The 20,222-nt window shown below is 39.0% G+C and overlaps 1 protein-coding gene across 1 annotated transcript in view; it reads left to right on the forward strand.

Annotated features, from left to right (window-relative positions):
- Positions 1-8,093: 8,093 nt before the first annotated feature.
- The window catches only part of Dop2R (dopamine D2-like receptor), a 122,901-nt gene continuing 110,772 nt past the window's right edge, over positions 8,094-20,222 (forward strand). Inside the window, exon 1 of the mRNA XM_090155436.1 lies at positions 8,094-8,349. Coding sequence (XP_090011562.1) covers positions 8,326-8,349 — 24 coding nt within the window. The 5' untranslated portion in view covers positions 8,094-8,325. The remainder of the gene's footprint in view (positions 8,350-20,222) is intronic.

A 20,222-nucleotide genomic window follows, 5' to 3' on the forward strand; every position in this document is an offset into this window, starting at 1 on the left:
CAGTCACTTCCTTTATTTTTTGTACGCGAATTAAGGTCGGGATTAAAAAATAAACAAAAGTTTAACGATGAAAGAACGCTAAGCCGGTATTCCGTCCAACAAGCGAGATTGGTCGAGAAAACGCGCCGTTTACGTCTGAAACTTTGTCGGTAATCCCGAGCAGCATTGGAGGATTACAAGCTCAAAAATTGAGAGAAGCCTTTCCGCGACGACCGTTTGGTGTTATAAAGAAAATGGCAGAAGCTGGGAGCGCTCTATTTGGCCGCCGATTCCCCTTTTAATAATCCGCTATTAATTACCGGTCATCAAGCCAAGAAAGAGGCTGGAATGGTTATTAGTTCACCGATGATGAGGCTGGGGAGAGAATTTCGAAGCGGAGTGTACCAAGACGCGGAGAAAGGATGCTCTTTACAGGGTCCATCGAGAAGAGAGCTAAATTTATAAACTGGGAGGCCAAAGGAAAGCGCGGACACTTGATACGAGGAGAAATCCCATTAGAAGACGCCGGGTTAGCCACCTTACGATATCGGCGTCGCGAAATTATTGGAATGCGAGCGAGAAAGCGAGCGACGACGCGTTAAGCGAGGGCTCGAACGCGCCAAAGGATGAACGAGGATCAAGCTGCGGCTGGAGAATGTGGGCGCGTGGCCAGAGGAGGTGAGGCTTCGGAGAGAAAACGGAATTATTCGCCCTCTCTTCCGTTGCCCTCGCTTATTCGGCGGCGGCACATTCTAAAAGGGGGATTTTAAGCTAGTAATCTCGGCCTTCGCTTGTCAGTTTACGAAGCGTCATCGGAGGAGAGCCAGAGAGGCCTGTTCGTCGCCTAATGAGAATTGCCTCAGCGACGGGCCCGGAAGAGCCGCTCGAAGACAGAGAGAGAGAGAGAGTGTGTGGCGGAAAAGCGAGCCTCCAGGCCCGGTGAACTTATACCGTAACTATAGGGCGTATAAGAAAAAGCGACCAAAGCAACGTTAACTTTGTATAGGACGGAAATTGTCGGCTGCAAACTGTTCCCTTCAAACGACACGCCACCACTATCCTGGCCCAAATGAACGTAACTCCAATTTCAAAGGTGATGGGGAAGATTGCTCGCTCGCGTCTCTCAGATTACGAAGCCACGAAATAAGATAACGTACTTGTTATTTTAACGATTAGGCGCCGCCAAACGGGCTGGCGAGCGAGGCAGCTGGGTTATAAAGGTATTAGCCAAATGGGCTCGCCTCGTAAAAGCGCTCATTTCCAGTTCGCGCGCGGTCACTCTAAGAATGACGACGAAGAATGTCATTTGAGAACGGAGAAGTTAAAATTTAATTCTTTGACCTATAAGCCGATTCCACTTACTGTGACGAAATTTTGTAGTTTCACTGCCACCATCTCTATAAAACCTGAGACCAATATCAGCCTAAGATAAAACGTTGTCAAACCACGACCGGGACCGTCGAAAGCGGGCCAAGGCCTCGACGCTGTGGGGCCCGGATAATTTCTACAGGATTCCTCGCTTCTATCGTCGGGCTCCCTAGTTTCAACCGTTGTATAAAGGCCCGTGCACGTGAATTTTCTACAATCTATTTCTAACGTTTTAGTTTGCCAATTCTGGCCGCTAGGTTCTTCCGTATTTGGACCACGTTACCTAGACCACGGCCAACTTTGATGACGCGCTGTTCGCGCTATAGCGGCCAACCCATTCGTTGAAGTTTCTATGCTGACCTACGAGCCAAAGATATCTGTTTGAGTTGAGCGCCCCTAGCGGAATGTTTTGTTGATAATAGTTTTTTTTTACAGACCAAAGGCGGGTAAATCAATCTTATTCATATTAAAATTATATTATTGTCATTTTTACGCAATTACCTTGGACAAAACTTGTACATATTAATAAAGTAACATTTATTATTACCATTAAATTGCAAAAGTTGCCGATATATATATAATATTTTAAATTAAGCGTATAAGTCCCGTTAATAACACCCATTTTGCCAATATAAAAAACTGTATGAGTTCAGCGCCACGCTCGTTATAGCGGTAAAATCTTTGCTCACGGAATTTCGGCGAATGGGTTGGCCGCTATAGCGCGAACAGCTCGTGATCAAAGTTGGCCTAGACAAAGGCAACGTTTCAAAAGTCACGACCCACATAAATATGGCGGTTCAAAAAGTTGCATTATAAAAATTTGGGATGTAATTTAGCGACTTATTTAGCATCTTATTGAGAATTTTAATTCCCAGAATATATGAAAAAAAACCAGGACACATATATTTGATGACTTAACGCGCACCTTGATAACGTTTCTAACGAATTTGATGAATACCCTTAAATTAGGTCCAGAGAGCCACCTATGGTGAATCAGAAGCCAAAGAACAAGTCGTTGCGTCTCCTTGTCCTAGGCAACGTTTCAACAACTTTTGAAATTAATATATCGGTGCCATGTCGAATTTACGCGCTAACGTCACGAAGGTGGAGTCGTCTAGTTAGAGATGCGCGCTTAAATTTTTACAAATATCGGCTTATTTTAAATTCATTAAAATGAGTATAAATATATAAATACATTAACTAGCAAGCCAATTAGCGGAAGACGCTAAAATAATCTTCGATGTATATTAATATTCAGGAGAGTGTCGTTCGCTTAGAGCTCAAGAAATCCCGACATTTAATTCCCAAAAGAACAGCTTAAAATTTTCAACGCCTTTTATAAACATTTAACATTTGTTTATACATGTATAATAAAAGAAGCCTACATATGTTCCCTAGGGAACGACTTAAATCTGTTGAAAACATACGTTACCCTAGTCGGGTACATCCAAATTAAGCTATTAAACATTTTAGAGGTACGATTTTTGATAAATATTTGGGCGACACTTTAAAAACGGAAAATGGAAGTAAGAGGCTACAGCTGTCCGCGTGTTGTAATGAACTAGTGTACATGAAAGCCACAAAGTTCGTGCAGATTTAAAAGCGATGAAGGCGTCTACCACTAAAGACGCGTTTACGTCCTAAAGTTGAAAGGGATGAAATCGACTTCTCGGAAAATATGTGACGGAAGAAACATTATGAACAACGGCTTAGTTATTTCAATCGACTTATTTTTAAACTCTGTTTGCTTTAGGAATAAAATACGACCACCTCAAATAAAAGACGGTTTGTTCAACCCTCCAAGACATCCACTCAAAATCTCGGTCACTTTTAGAAGCATTATATAAACAAAGATTTTCAACCTCCCGCTTTTATACCAAGTTGCTATATTTTATCTTTCGTTTGCGAGAGCCGAAAATTCGCTATTTAGACAGATAATAATTAATTCATGAGAACGTAGAATTGAATACGAGACATTTCCTACAACCCAGAACTTTATCGAAACTTAACAAATTTGTATTAATTTGGCCATACATCGCAACCGATTTTATTCAAATTTTTTAGAATCGGGACTGATGTCAGTTTCTTTGATGGCGGAATTTGAAAATGGGCTCAAAAGGAAAGTCAAACATAGAGAAGAATTACGTATGGGAAATATAATTCAGGATCAATTTCTCTGATCATGTGATCGTATAATTTTTAGTTAAATAAGGATAGAAGAAACTACTTTAATTGCGCAGTAAAAACTTTAAAATACAATATTAAAAACACTACGAGCCTCTGTATGAGAAGTCGAAACTATAGTCGTACGCTCTTCGTGGCGCTTTGAATATTTTATATTAAAGTTTTTACTGCGTAACTAAAGTAGTCTCTTGAATCTTTTTTTATCATATAAACAGGTGCCGTTTAATTTTATATTATATTTTTAGTTTCCAATCTTCTTCGTGTTAAGGTTTTAGTGAGTGTCATTTCTAAAATTACCACACATTTTGTGTGGAGTTTAATCATAGTGAGCGTGAGCAGGAAGCCCCGTGCTGATTCTTAGGACTGATAATTTATTTTTAAGTTGCTTATCTTTTTTGGGTGTGACGAAAATTTTACGCCACTCCACACATAGCTATCAATAATAATTTAGACCAACTGACACACCCATAAGAGATAATTACAGACTTAGGATCGTCGGCTATATCATGGATAGTAGATTTTAGAGGATCGGTAAAAAGCCTGGTTTTTAGCCCCCGTAAACCAATCAAACTAAGGGAGTCGGCCAAGGTTATTTGAAAAACAAGTATCGCTAAGAGTGGACGATACTGTTCGAAAAAAGAAAAAGATAAACACGAAGTACATTTTTACGCCAAAAGGTATTTTTTCACGTTTTTCTAGATTAAATATGTTATACTAAATATCAGTTGATAGTTTTTATTGAAGTAAAAAACCAAAATTAAAAATTACTAAAACATAAAGCGCAAAAAATTACGTAACAATATCAACCGCATTAGATTGCCATTTTGAAATTTTAAGATCACGTGGTACAAACGACCTTGCAAGACTCCCTCGGAGTCTCTCGAGCTGATTGATACGCGGAGAGAAATAAAATGCACTGTGGAAGGGTATCGAAAACCTGTCCTCTTAATTTACTGTCCATGGTTATATACAGATCAAAACCACAATTTCCCCTCGCAAGGTGCTAGGGGCTGTCTCGAGATTCGAAAGAAACAGACTAAAAGGGTCAAACTCTCGGATTAAAATATTAACAAGTACGGTTATAAAGAACCCAGTTGCGGATGGTAAAACCTCGATGGAAAAGCGCTTGGGGGGGGGGGGTCAGAGCTTAAGTTGAGAATATTAAAGAAGCCTGTTGGTAATAAAGAGATTTTTGAAGCCAAGCACGCCGAGCGGAAAAATGTCGAGTCGAGTAGGGTCGGATTTAGTAAAGAAGAGTTTCCCTCCCACGACGGATTAGCGAACCCAGCCTCGTTCCTGGTCCCTTTCAATCGACCCACGTTCGAACAGTCCCTACTCTCGCTGAATGGTGTATTATTTAGGGGAGAAGTCTGCTCGCGAAAAATGCTAATGCATTTTAGGGCGCATCTCATCCTCTCCCTTTCACTTTCTCTCGCTCTTAAGAGATCCACAAATAAAGAGAGAATTAGCCCGCGCCGGAAAAGAAGAGCCCGCACCGGTATAATCATTTTTCCGGCTTTCTTGTTTACGTTCGGGATTTGGGGAATCTTAGCTTCTCGACTTCTCCGCATCCGTTCGAAGAAACTTCGCTTCGGGGCAAAACGGCGGCTTTACTCCGGTTATCGTACGCATCAACTAGACGTCGGAGTTGTCTTTCTAACGTACGCGAATTGCCTTCCAACGCGCTTTATATCGGCTATCCATTCGCGCGCACCGTTTCATTGCCGTCCGTATATGAAGATCGAGATTACAGCCGCCAAGTGAACCGAAACTTCATTAGGAAAAACAAATATTAAGAGCGGTAACCGTGGAAGGGAAAGCTTGACAGAAAAGTATCCGACGGGAATTAAATTTCGCCGAGGCTGAGAAATAGTGGGAACTATTGCGTCAAAGAATTTCTCTTCCCGGCTTTCGACACCCGCTTGAAAAGAGCTGGCAGAAACACTTTTGAGTTAAAAAGTTACGAGCGCCTTTATGGCGTAATAATCTTCCTTCTTTATTAGAAACTGAGTGTGCCAGAATATATTTCGGGTCTGAATTAAAACTTAATTTTGAAGTTCGCCGCATCCTAACGGCCACGTACTATAATCTGGAATATTTCACTTTGAGCCTTTTGTTAAATGTATTCCCCCTTCTCGGGTATCTCTGGGCCCAATGTGGGGGAAGAATCTTACGAAGATCGAGAGCTCAACGGAGACAAAGCGACAGCCCCTTATTGCCTTTAAAAAGTAAATCGGTTAAGTTCCCGCCCAACCGCGGGGATAAAGTTTCCATACTTCAAAGAATTTCGGGAAATAATGTAACAAATTTAGCTATTTCCTTCTAAAAGATAGCGTAAGATATAAGCGGATTTTCACCTTCGCAGAATACGAGGCATCTGGGGAACATTCTCCCAAAAACTCGCGAATGAAAAAAAATCGCCCACCTAAGCTATTCAAATGATAAAAATGAAGCAATATGTGGCAAAAAGGCTGAAGTACCTAAACACGTAGCTTTAGTCTAAAGAGAATGGGGATTTAAAATGGTTTGGAAAGTTATTCATCTTTCGTATATTCCAATAATGACCAAAGTTTAAAATTACCAAGAAAATAAATTCTGACGGTATTCCAAAACATCATTTTTTGTAAGTCGTATTATATCACATCAAATAGTGGGTTGGTTATAGAGCTCGGTCAAACAGATAAAGTCAGTGGCGTAGCCAGGGGGGCACAGGGAAACGTATGGTCGTACGTACAAATAATTTTATTTGCCCCCCCCCCCCTCCGAAACAAAATCCTGGCTACGCCACTGGATAAAGTAATCGTCAAAATTTCGATTATTCATAAAAATTACGGTTAAACTGTTTATTTGTGGATATTATTTGTGGCTATAAAACGATTCAATATGCAAAAAATAAGTTTTTATTCGGATAATTTTCGGTTATGGATAAAAACAAATGTAACGGATATTTCTTATCTGAACGCTGAGTTCTAGGATTGACATAGCTAGCTAAAGAATACAAGGAATTTCTTAGACTAAATTTGAGGAAATCTATTGAGCGGATTTTTTACGAATAAAGTCATTTTTAATTGAATTTTAAATCGAGAAAATCCGAAATATCTTAGAAATTATTTAAATCTGTTAAATTTCACCTCATTTCCATCCTTCGCGAGATGCATTAACGGTAATATCCTTCGATTCCTTCCAAGTGAGTTCAGTTTCGACTTCGTAGATTAGAAAAATGCTGGGCTTTTTCGGGTAACAACAAAGTTTAAAAATGAGTCGATAAAGAGTCATTTACTTTAATGCAACTTTCTTATTTATTTCTTCGATTATCGTTTCAGGTTCAGAAAAAACGAGGCACCCTTTCTAGAAGCAAATTGACCCAATTTAAAACGCAATCGCCGCAAAGGGCTCCGATTGGATTAAGAAATCGAGAAGAAGAAACAAAAGCGCGTCCGGACGGATTTAGAACTACCCAAGACGGTCATTAAGATTAACTACGTAAGAAACGAACCAACATCCTTTTCACTAATTGAAGAAACTAAATTAAACGCAATTACGGAGTAAAAAAGACGTTAAAACGAGGATGCCATTGACGGTGCCGCGCGATCCACTCCGACCTGGAACTCCTTTGTTCTTTCCAAATTGCGAACAGAGGCCCGAGGACCATTCGATCCTGATTACCGGAAAAGGGCGTCCATCGAGATAAGGCAAAGACATCCTAGTACGGAATGAAAATTACCAACTCCGCTCTGTCGATCGAAAAACAAAATCCAAAGCTCCAAACATTTACCACTTCTAAGTATCCGACATCGGGCTTTGCTTCGGCGGTGGAACAACAACCGCTTGGAACAAACGCGATTGAGATCAACCCCGGGAAAACACTTCCTAAAATAGAAAATCCGATTGGTAGGCGAGCCGCCGTTATATTCGCTCAAAGAACAAAATAGAAAGGTCGCGATGATTTCGTCTCCAATAAAGTTCGGGTTTTGCTAGGCGCGACAAACAAACTAGGAGCTCGATTGAAAGAAAAATCGTCGAAAGAGAAAAACGAGATAAGGCACGTTCAATATACTGTCCTCTCGGCCAAAAAACGCGGCTCAAGAGAAACATTCGACTCTCCTCGTATACGCCAATTCAGCGAGTGGAACTTCCAACGAGAGCGGAAGATTCTCATCCGTGATAATGAATAGTCCGACAACGTCAAACCGAATTATTTCTTCCATTTCGTCCCTTTCGAAGGACTATCGACGAAACGCCGCCGCTTCCTATCAGCGAACTTCCGACTCGGCGACGGTCGAGGCGCGGCCCACCTCCACCGCTCTGGGCAAAGTTGTCGGCGTTGACTCTCGAGAATGGACATCTTCCGTGAGCGGATGGCTCAACGCGAATAATCACTCGAATGGCGCGACGTCTTCGCGGACCAGCGGCGCGACCGCTGACGTCGCGGGAGCGCTGACTCTGGAAGGTCCCGGCGCTGGCGGTGGTGGGGCCATTCTGACCATCAACGGTTCTTCGCTGTTTCAGTTTTTCAACGACACGCCGATATCGTCCGACTGCGTCGGGTCGCTGTTTGACCCGGCGTCCTGTTTGAACGCTACGCGCAACGGGACTTCGGACGCCGAGGACACTCTGCGCGAGTTTCCCGTCAAAATATACTGGGCGCTACTTCTGGTCCTGCTACCCTTCTTGGCCGTCTTCGGCAACATCTTAATCATTCTGAGTGTTTACAAAGAGCGGAGCCTACAATCGGCCACGAATTATTTCATCGTCAGCTTGGCCTTCGCGGACCTCCTGGTGGCGGCCGTCGTCATGCCTTTCGCCGTTTACGTCCTGGTAAGTTCTCCTCTTTTTTATTTCTTTGTTCAGTCGTCCGCCTCGTTACCAACGATAATCCCCGGCAATAGCCCCAGTTTACCGGCTGGCTTAGACGCGCCTCGCTCTCTTCAAAACAAAGCCAAACCGTTCGATACGGAACATTTCGATCGATTGGCGGATATACCACCGTATACTCTGTCGCGACCTCAGAAATGGAACAATTATCGTTAAATTTTGGGCCAAAATATCGTTACTACTTCGCCAAACTTAGAATTTACAAGTGGAACTTTATGTTTCTGGTGTAAATAATGGTATTAGTTAAATACTTCATTTTCTAAGATCGCGTTTGAATATAGCTCACTAGAGCTTTATACCCCTCCAAAAAAAACAGGACTGGATTTTCCATTACGCGCCACTCTCCCAATGCATATTCGTTTTTCTATTACAGAAACGCCATGCGCGTATTATGTATTTGACGAAAACTCAGGGGCTATTTTTTTCAACCCCAAAATTATGCGTTTCTAAAATGCACGTGGCTCGAACCGATTCTTACACTCACGACGTCAGAGGCCCATTTTAAAATCTGTCAGCTTATACGTTACTCCATTTTAAAATATAAGAAATTGATCTATCTTTGGAAATAAAAAGAACGAATCACGTTCCAACTCACGTAAAGAGTTGGAAGGAATAAAATTGGGTAGTGTTCTATAATGTAATATGAAAATATGAAATTGACGACTGAAATTCGACGAAGAAACTATTATATTACATTGAATTGGTCTGGTACGAAATAATAAAAATAACTTTCGGATATACAGAAAAAACATTGATTGAAGTTCCATTCAGTCACCCTTTACCATAAGAGCGAAGCTACAGAGGTAGGATAGAGTAGTAGAATTGTAAAATGCAAAACGTGAGTGAAAGCAAGTATTTAGGTTAGAAGCAAAGGCTTATTTCGTACGATGCCCATTGGCGGATCCAGACAAAGAATATACAGGCAAGGAATTGTAAGAGGAATATCCTTGGTAGCGTCAAAGAAGATCAAATGAACCGGATATTAGTGAGTCAACAATCGGCCACCTTTGGAGACGAGTACCAAACAATTTCCACTAGCTTCCATTCCTGGAGTGTAAATACTTTTATTTAGATTTAGTTGAACTAATGGAGCGAGCCAGTAAGCTTTGTACGGACCAAAAGGACACGAATATTTGTAAATCGCATATCGCGCGAGAGTAAATTACAAGCTGATTTTAATTATAACCGACCTAATTCCGTATCAATTGGGACGTTGACCTGGAAAGGTTTCCTAACGCGTTGTTAGCGAACATCTAGCTCGGTTACGCCACTAGCGCTCCTCGATGCCCATTAGAAATAGCTTTTACAAGCGACTAAGCTCGTAGAAATATGAGATGCGTATAGTCTTTGATATTAGTTTCCGGTAAGATCTATGTCATATACCTGGATAAGAAGACTTTGGTCGAAATTAAAACGTGAACGAAAAGCGGGGGAATGGCATCTTCCGCTCCTACATCCGGGTATTTTACAGGAAGCGTGCCGGGAATTTCATAGGCGGAGGAAGAATATAATAGATGGATAGAGCAAAGATGGTTGGCCCTATTCAATTCTGGGGCCAACCGCGAGCGATGTCCTCTTGGATAGACGGAAGCCACCCTCATATTAGAGCTGGCAACCAGGTTACGTAGCGAGTTTCTCTCAGTTCCGTTGGTCCATTCGAACCGACGCAAACCGGGGTTTAAGGTCTACCACGACTGCGGTGCGACCTGGCTCAGTTAATAAAACATTTCTGCTGGAATTTTCTAGTTATCTTTGCCGCGCACATAACAAGAATCCCCTTTATTGGATAAGTAACGTTATAAGAATATATATTTATATAGTATATATATATATATATATATCTTACGTCGGCACACACTCTTTGTTCTTTTAAAGAACAGAGTGAAATAAGCCTTAGTGGTTTTTTAGTTCCCGACCCCGGGAGGGGAGGGGGAGGGTGAGTGGAAAACTGAAGAGAAACAAAAGGAGAGCAAAGTGTATATTATGAAAAGTACAAGTATGGCCGGGTCCGTATAACGGCGGGGTTTCCGAAAAACAAAGAAGATAACGCAGTTTCGGATCAAAATGAAAGCTTGAAATATGAAATATAAGGTCGCCGATGCAATATGGCATTTTTTCCCCTTTTCGGGTTCTCGAACAGCGCGACTCGTGAACCGACGAAACATATGTAGTAAGCCCCTACTGTTCACGGTGTTGTAGGTTTCTGGATGCGGGATTTCGTAAAAAAACGTTTAAAATCAATTTTAGACGATACGTTTATTTTTCAGTAACTCCTTTCGAAATTCTTTCTAGAAATATTAGTTTAATGTTTAGAATTCGTAAAAGGTTCGCGAAGGTTTCCGCTTCCGTGGTATTCCCCGTTTACCAGAAGTGTATTATTTTCGTTCTTTGAAGTCAACAATTGGAACGTGAAGAGGTACTCTTTCGAACAGCGGCGTGCGCCGTCTAGCGGAGACAATTTCTCTCGGTCTCTCTTCGAGTGGTAGGGTTGGAGGAACAAACATTTTCGTTCGCAGACTGGAGAGAGAGTAGAATTTCCCTGGAATTTTAGCCACATAGAAGCTGTTGAAGAAGGAGATTTCGTTGGAACGCGAACCAAGAAGTCTTTAGAGGGATTCCCCACTTCTTCGTCAAATATCACGAATAATTATAAGAAATTATTAGTTCTCTCTGCTCTCAATCATACTAAAGCTCATTCCCTATAAAAAATTGGCCCTAAAACTGACGTCCTCCAATCGGGGACGTGATCACTTACTCCCTCTCGTACCGTTTTAAAATTCGACCAGGACGGCTCTAATTAGAAATAAATACATTTTTGATGCCGGGAATGAGAGGAGTACCAAAGATTATAGTTAGTTAACAGAGAAACGTGATTGTGCTGAAGTAGTGTACGAATCCTGTATATTTGTAAGCCATTTGCAGTCGTTTAACATCATTGTAGGTCCACACTTAATTGCAGCTCAGACCTATTATTAACTGCACGTAATGAACTTACAAGTAGAGTACCCGAGGTGTCTATTGCCGATTTTGTTCAAAGTCGGGGATAATATAGTCCAATATGAGATATTAAATTTCCCAAAAAGGAACCGAAAATATTTTTGACCACTTAAAACCAAAAATCTCCATTTATAAAGCATGGGATTTTCTCGGTTTCACAGGGTCTTAGCGACGATTTTTTTTTAAATTTGAAAATCAAGAAATGGGTAATTTGGACTACATTTCATCAAGTTTGGGTAAATTGGAACATTTTTGGGGTAAAATAAGGAAAAATAATCTTATTTTGGTTTTAAGCGGTCAAAAACATTTTCGTTTGCCATGGTAAATCGAATGGGTAGTTCAACGTCTCATTTTAAGAAATTTCTAATCTTATATAGATCTACATTACGCCCGACTTTGAACCAAATCGGCAATAAACACCTCGGGTACTCTCCTTGTTAGTAGGATTTAGTAGAATGCAAATATTAGGCACAACGACTATGTATCCTGTGGATTGATTAAATTTTAACGGTCGACGTTTAAACCGTTGATACTAAAAGTACCTTTGGATCTTAGCGAATTGACGGAGAAGTTCATTATTCATATTTAAAAACATTATTTAGAGATTAGTTGTCCTCCCCAAAGATATAGGAAATTTGTGAATAATTAATCAATTGCTTCTTACATAACATCAGAAGTCTAAATTAAATATTACCGACGTTCGAAGAAGTTCCCTATTGAAATCATATTATAAAAAAAGACCTGACAATCTTTGTACAGTTACGAATATCAAAATGTGCTTTTATTTGAAATTTACTTGAGGCTTCTTTTCGTGGAAGTACGACAAAATTTTAATCTTTTTGTATTGGCACAATGTATACAGTTCAGGAAAACGAGAAAAGCTCCATCTAGATGTGGGGGAAATATTTGCAAATAGTTAAACCGTACGCGTACCCCTATCAACGACCAGCGTGGCGTAAGGAAATTGCGAGAGGGTTGATCTTCGTGAAAGACTATTTTTTCACTCCGATGACTGTTTCAATTCGCGAGAAGAGAGAGAGCAAAAACTAGAAAGGAAGGTATTTCATTTCCAATCATTTTCCGGGTCTTTGATTAAGAAAACCTGCCGGCACGTCGCTGTCGCTTCGAAAGAAAATATTTTTCAACACTACCACACACAAAGTGTGCACAGTCACGCGTCTCTCTGGCAAAAGCTCTTTTTATGAAGCGCCTCTTCATGAGAGAGAATTGAGCGAAAACGAAAGATGGATCACGCTTAGAAAATATCCTCGGGGAAATAAGGGGCTATTCTTTACAGTCACTGATTTGGAATGCCCCTTTCTGAACCTTTCAATTTAAGATATCGGATCTTACACAATATAATAAAGATTAAAAGTGCCGCTATACCGATGTACGGATGAAGATGCTATTTTATTACATCCTTAAAAAGATAATTTAGAAATACTGATTCATTTTAAAAGCGCCAAAAAACTGCGAACGAATTATGATAAAAATAGGCTACCATCAGAAATTATGCTTATAAAATAGTAGTTAATAATAATAATAATAATAATAATAATAATAATCAGCTAGGCTAATACTCATGGCACCACCTTAGGCCTAAGTCATCAAGCGACTTTTAAAGCCATTAATTCGGTTTCCTCTTTTTAATCATGATTTCAAACGTTTTCTTTAAAAAACGGAAACCATCTGTACAGAAAAGCTAATTTTAATGCAATGTAGAAATCTTAGGAACGGGATACTTCGTACAAAAATTAGAAGAAGTTTAGGGGTGGAAGTCTTTCCAGCTATGTATTTTTTACGGTACTGCAATATTGTCACCAGATGGAGTACGCTAAAATCTAAATTTTTAGAAAGTCGTCGGCAACCTCATAAGTCACGTAAATATATGTTATTTGTCAAGAAAATCGCGGTGGCGGTGTCAAATGGTGAATGCGGGTAAAATATATTAATTATACGCTAGCGCTTGCCAGAATGTAGCTCCTTTACTACATATTACAAAACGTACTGTAATATAAAAGGCAATAAATAAATACGCACCTTGTACGAAGGATTTAAATGGTTCTTGTCAAAAAGGAACACGATAAACGGGAAAGAGCTTTCTATCCATCCTTCCTGCCAATCCAGATAATAATGTTACTTAATGATTTAAAACTATCAAACAGAAAATATAAATTTTTGTTCTCCGCGCGGCTATAACCAGTACCACAACCGTATATTTTATATCCTATAACTGATTCTCGAAGCCAATGGCTTCATCGTACGTAATATAATTCTGAAATGTACAAACATACAATACACGAGCGTGTTACGTACAAAGGGTCAACGCCGCAACCGGTATTGCAGTCATTTATAAGAAGATCACAGTAAAGGTATTTCAAAAAATGTATCGAGATTGTTAAGAACCAACGAAACAATTAAAAAGGATTGAGAGTTACTTTTTTTTATCGACCTTCGAAACTTCAATTACGAATGATGTATCGGTATTTTTTTAAAAGCGTAGGATCATGTTATAATTTTCTACGCCCTGAAATATATCTTTATATCTGGTGGAAAGACGCACCGGGATCTTTAGCCTTTCACAGATGATAAATGGCTTTCGATAGGAAACTTTTCATTTCCATCAAAAATAGCCTGAAAAACTGTCTGGGCTCCCATAGAGCGGTGCCGATATTTTTGTTGTTCGCCGAGAGGCAGTGAAGGGGTCCGGTTGCGACGTTCGCTGTACACAAAACAGGCGGGGACACTCAATGATCCGGAACAACGACCCAAAAATCCTGTACGGACAATCGATACGTGTAAAAACTGATAACTGTCGTATAATTTGGAGACATTGTTATACCTATAGTTTCGTTGTAAACTGCTTTTTTTAATAAAACTACCTCTATTTGTATATAAGAGTGCAACATTTTCTAAGGTTTGAATTTGTTTAATAAACGTGTAGGGTTTTTTGGAACATCTTAAATCAACAACGGATTAATTACCTAAAAGATATTGAGATATTTGTCAGGAAATCCGATGATGGTCTAATTATTTATCTCTGAGATTTACGCTTTTGGGATAAATTTTTCCTCATTTTCAATTTTCGTAAAATATATTTTCTGAACGCGATTTGTCTTTTGAGGCAACATTTTCTAAGGTTAGAAATTGTTTATTTTACGTGTAGTGGTTTTTGGCACATCTTAAATCTACAACAGATTAATTATCTAAAAGATATTGTGATTTTTGTCAGGAAATCCTATAATGGTCTATTTATTTAGCTCCGAGATTTAGGCTTTTGGGATAAATTTACCCACATTTTCAATTTTCGTAAAATATATTTTCTGCGATATGCATAGAAATTTTACACTTGTTTCCTGGCGAAGCTTAAGCTCAGAAATGTTTTCGTCTTTAGTTGGATTTTAAAGCAGGAAACGAGAGCAGATCGACTATTCCACTTTCTTTTCGACTGGATTTTTAACAATTGAGCCGCAACGGGTGAAAAAGATTAATCGAAAATACAGCTCTTACAGGAAATGAGAAACAACGAAGGAAAATCATTAAAAAGAAATGGGAGGAGTAAGGGTTCCTTTTTAAGCCGAGAGAGGGAGTGAGTTTCGAAAAAGGGGTTTAATATCCCATAAGCCAGAGGACGATTACCGTGAATCTAAAAGTCATTACCGGTCCAAGAACCGTCGAAGAATCAGACTCGAGATTGGTTTCTCGTCTTTTTTTCTTCGCTCTCTCGAGATCCCTCGTACTAACAGATTCAGTCCGCTTTCTCGTCTGTCTTTGCTCTATCGCACTTACACTCTAAAAAATTTGAATTTTCGAAAGGTTTCTTGCAATATACCCTTGTTAGCAAAATGTCGACTTTAAAAGATACTTTAGACGAGTCTTCTTTCAATTGCTAAATAGCCAAAAGAAAGGTATTTTCAAGTAATGCTCAATATGAATAGAAAAACTCTTCAGAATGAGTTTAAAATGATTAAACAAATGCTTTTATTTAAATTATTTCAGGTGCTATACAGAGTGTTTCAAAAGGTTATGCAAAAATTTTAAGGAGATGTAGGGGGTGAGTTGAAAAGTATACCTGTTTTTTTTTTCCATTTTCCTACGATGAGTTAAAAGAGCGCCAGAGAGCTTCAAAGTGTGGCCTACTAGCCCCTGGAAGTAGGCTGCAACAAGCGCAAAACCAAGCAGTTCCAAGGATATATTTGTGCCTGAGCATAGTCATAGTTATTAATGAAATTGGATAATAGCAATAAACTCAGTGCCGGATTAAGAATTAGGCACACTAGGCACGTGCCTAGGGGCCCCCGAGGGTCAGCGGGCCCCGAAAGATCCCACGTCAATACGCTAGTTCAAAGAATAAGTTATTTGAAAAAAAACATTAAGCTTATTTAAATTTAATAACAGTTTTACGGCATGTTTTTTCAAAACGAAAACAATCAATAACTTTGAAACTATATTGATTCTTTTTTTAATATTTATAATATAAATGAAATATGAAATACTATTCCGAAAAACACTAAAAAACGAATTCGAGTAAGTCGATATAAGGTACCGCGTAGCAGTGGCGGACTGGCCATAGACTGGGCCTAACCGATGGCAGGTGGGCCCCATGATAAATTTGGTCAGTGGGACACCTTAAACCTTTAACAATATGTCAACATTATAGTAGCTTCAAAATATAATAGAAGTTCCAAAACTTTCAATATTAAATTATATTTTTACTGAATAAATTAATATTTTATTTATAAAAAAAAGTTCCAATGACATCGTCGGGGTGCCGAGGCGCTGGCGGTTCAGCGTGGATTCATTTTCAAAACAATTTTAACCATTTTTAACACATTTTTAAAAGTTTGGCTAAGCCCAAGTACCCGACGAAAGAAACTACGTAGTTGAACAGTACTAAGTTACGTCTTATATTTGGCAGGGTCCCGCTGATTTAGGAGTAAATGTGTTTAACCTAATAATGGACCGCATTGTCCAGTCACTAGATTCACGTTTTTTACAACACAAAAAGTTGTATAAAGATTTATCTTGCTTGGACACAGCAAATTTAAAAAAATATTACAGAGAAGGGCCTAGAAGATGACGCCTGGGTTGGTGTTAAGCTTTCTCCACGAATCAGTAAAGATGAAGTTATGTTGGAATTGCTTTCTTTTGCTTCGAACTTCGACGTATTAAAATTATTGCTTAATTGAAAAGGAATTGTTAGATGAATTGGATGTAGAAGCAATTATTGACAGATTCGCACAGTCATCTAGTGTATTCCAACGATTACTCAAAATATAGTGGAATATGAAACATGCTTTTAAACAACCGGTTAATAAGTAAAATTTTGGCATTTGTTTAAAATATAAACTAAAAATAAGAATCTGTATAATTATGTTTTCATTTAGTATCGACTGTATATTGCCTTAATATGTCATCATAGTTTTTTATATAAACATCGTTAGGATTTGAATTGACAACATTTTCCCAGCATTAAACAAATATGAATAGTCTAACTATAATTTGGATAATCATGGTCCAGTTATTACTTCCTTTAAGTGGGTGCTATGGCATTTTTATTTATTTTTTGGTTTAAGTTACGTTGTGAATTGTCACTTATGGAATTCAGGAACGTATGTAATTAAGTGCTTCGTCTTAGAGGGGTAGGGCGAAAAGTTAGGGTTTTGCCTAGTCAAATAGAAAAAGGTTGGTTTTTGGGTTCAAACAAAGTTCAAATAGAGAGGAGCATGCAGTGGCATAGCCAGATGGGTGGACCAAGGGGCAAGTCCACCCCCTACGCTACTGAGAGCATGGACGCCGGCAGAAATTATTTCAAGTCATATAGCGAACTCACCCGATGAAATATACAACCTTTACACATACAACGATCCGATAAATGAACGAGCTATAGCTAAAGCTTAGTAGGATATAGGGATATAAGTTTCCCGAAATTGATGTAACACACATTTCAAGTAACTGGATCACTCTTCTTCGTCACTGCACTCCCCAAAAAGTTCGACAGAAAAAAGAGGTATGGCTAAAGAAAGGGGTGGTGGAGCAATTTCCCCGTTTGCCCATGGAAAAAAAACATTTCCCATTTTCAAAATGGTCATTGTGTCAACTCTAGAAAAAGTTGGTTTGCTTAGCTACCCTCTTACTCCATCCTTGAGTCCTCTACTTGTATTAAAGGGGCCCCCGATAGCCTAGTGCCTAGAGGCCCCCAAGGGTCTTAATCCGGCACTGAATAAACTACTCCCTATATCAAATCTGAGTCCCCATTAGATTCAACCATAATTTCAAAGATCATAATTTATTCATTTTCAGGGTCGTGGTCACCCTATTTATTAAAGGTATTTTTATTATTAGATTTTAGTATATTTTGAGATAACCATTTTCAAGGTATAGATCATTCGCTCTCCTCTGGAAGAATTGATACATTAAGAACCACTACAGCGTAAACATGTCACTGAATGGAATTCAAACAAATAGAAAAAGTGATATGTCTTTGGTTTATATAAATATTAAATTTATAATATACAAATATTTTGAAAAATACTCAGACCGTTTTCTATTTACAAATGCTAAATTAAAGAAAGAAAATGTATTTTCCTCGCTGTAACTAGATGCAAAGAAAATAAACTATCGAGATCGCAGTGTTGCCGGACATGCTTTAATCAAATAGCGGTGACAGCAACTTTTGCGCCCGGATATTAAGTACAAAGGTGAAAAAAAGTAACCAAAGCTATTTGCGTACGGTTTTAACAAAAAAATCACTCTAAAAACAAAGTTATTTTATTATTTGGGTTTTCTATTAAATATTTAACCGTTGAAGTCTCAATACGATTACCACGAGTAAAGCCGGGTTTAACGTGAGCGGGTGGTTTGAAGGCATTTGCAGGCTGCTAGTTTTACGCGCGACCCACTGATTAATGAGATAAAGATTTCAGCCTATTAATCAGCCCGCACGAGGCCTTCCATTACAGCCCGTCTCCGCTTATATCCAGTAAGCCTTTGATTATTTCTACGCCGCGGTGCTCGGGTTTTTTTCCTTACTCGTGTCGTAGCTTGGCTGGCTTCTTCTTGGTCGTAAAAATCGCTAGAGGACTCTACATTTCCTGAATAAATAAAAAGGCCTGCCCGTTATCGAGAAATGTAAATATCCGGGCTGGAGAAATCAATTTTTAAATGATCACTAGCGAGGGAAGTCCACCACCCGCCCGATAAATTTAGAACAATGGATTTTTCACCCTACTCTAAATATATCTAACTGCCGCCTCGTTGTACGTGTAACAGTGCGTGCCTACGGTTCTCGGCAAGTTTTCGGGCACGCCAAATTCGGTATATCAACCTCATCTAAGATCACAAGATTGGCTCGAAAAGGGAGTGATACTTCATACTTCGCGGTTTGAGAAATTCTCACGCCCCCCCCCCTCCCCCCGCCGGATTGCAATATAGTATAAGTATAAAGCTATCAGATGCTACAAAAATTTCAGTCGATATTTACGTATTCAAATTTTATCTGCAAAAAAGTAAGTATAAATATGGAAAATAGATTAACTTTGTAACATTAAGCCTTTGATAAATATGCATTAAGTGTGGCTCGAACAAACTGATTGATTTATTATACTATAAGATCTGCTTTAAAAATCGATTATGCACTCGGTTAACAACCATATCGTGCGAGGGGTCGGACATTTACCAAAATCCCGTACACTTTGTCTGAAATCGCAAAATCTTTTAACTCTCGCTATGGTAAATTAACATTGAAATCCCAAAATCACTTCAAAAAGTAATGATAAAATCGCCAAAATCACTACGAAATCCCGAAATCCCGTACGAAATAATGGCAAGTGTCCGACCCCTCGATATCGTGTCATTTTTTAAAAATATTTTAGCCATATAATTTTGGTACGTATTTAGCAAAAAATGAAGGTGTATCAAAAAATATAAAGAAATAGTTTTATACGTAAAGGTGGCCAGGGAAAGTTTGGATACTGGAATATAGTTTTATATTCCGTAGTATAATATAGACCAGGGGCTTTAATGAATAACTGTTTTCAAGGTCGAAATTGAGTAGTTTGTAATCTTGAGTTATTTGTATCATACATTTTCGAGATAAACATTTTCAAGGTCGAAATCACCATTTACAAAAAAAAAACCAAAACAAAAACCAACATTATGTCGACTGCACAGGGTTGTTTGCGTGTGTATCAAGGGTGGTATTTAAAGATGCACTGTCACCAAAACCAAAATTTACAAGGTTTTTTTACAGAAAGATAGAAAATATATTAATAATTATGTCCCTGAAATTTGAGAAAATGCGGCGTGTAAGTCATATTAAAAACACGATTAACTACAATCTATCAATGTAACTAGGTTAAAAAGCCAAGGACAATGTCATAGCAGACGACAGTTCCGACAGAAAAACGATAAAACCTGGGAAAAAATATTTCGTTCACGAGATGGCGCTGCAGGTAGGTTCAACCAACCGGTTCTGAGATTCTCGAGTAGATGGGGGGGGGGGGGTAAAACACGAAATTGGGTCGCTTATAATAAATCAAATACTGGAAATATTAACATGAAATTTTTTGTATAACCATTTTCGGACGTCCTCTTTCCATTTAAACGGTTTTTAACCAATTTTAGGGTGGTGACAGTTCTCCTTTAAGACCGGTTTAAGTTTAATTAATATAATAAATGCTATTACGAATGTTAAAGGGGAAGCGCCAAGCTTTTGCAAATATGGGCTGATTTTGGTTTAAAACGTTGACCTAGGAACAATAAGTCAGAAACACTCGGAGGAAGGCGCAAAAACACACTTCAATGGATTAACACTGACG

The sequence above is a fragment of the Leiobunum rupestre genome, chromosome 8 (assembly GCF_980474605.1).
Source record: "Leiobunum rupestre chromosome 8, qqLeiRupe1.1.hap1, whole genome shotgun sequence".
Taxonomy (NCBI): Eukaryota; Metazoa; Arthropoda; class Arachnida; order Opiliones; family Sclerosomatidae; genus Leiobunum; species Leiobunum rupestre.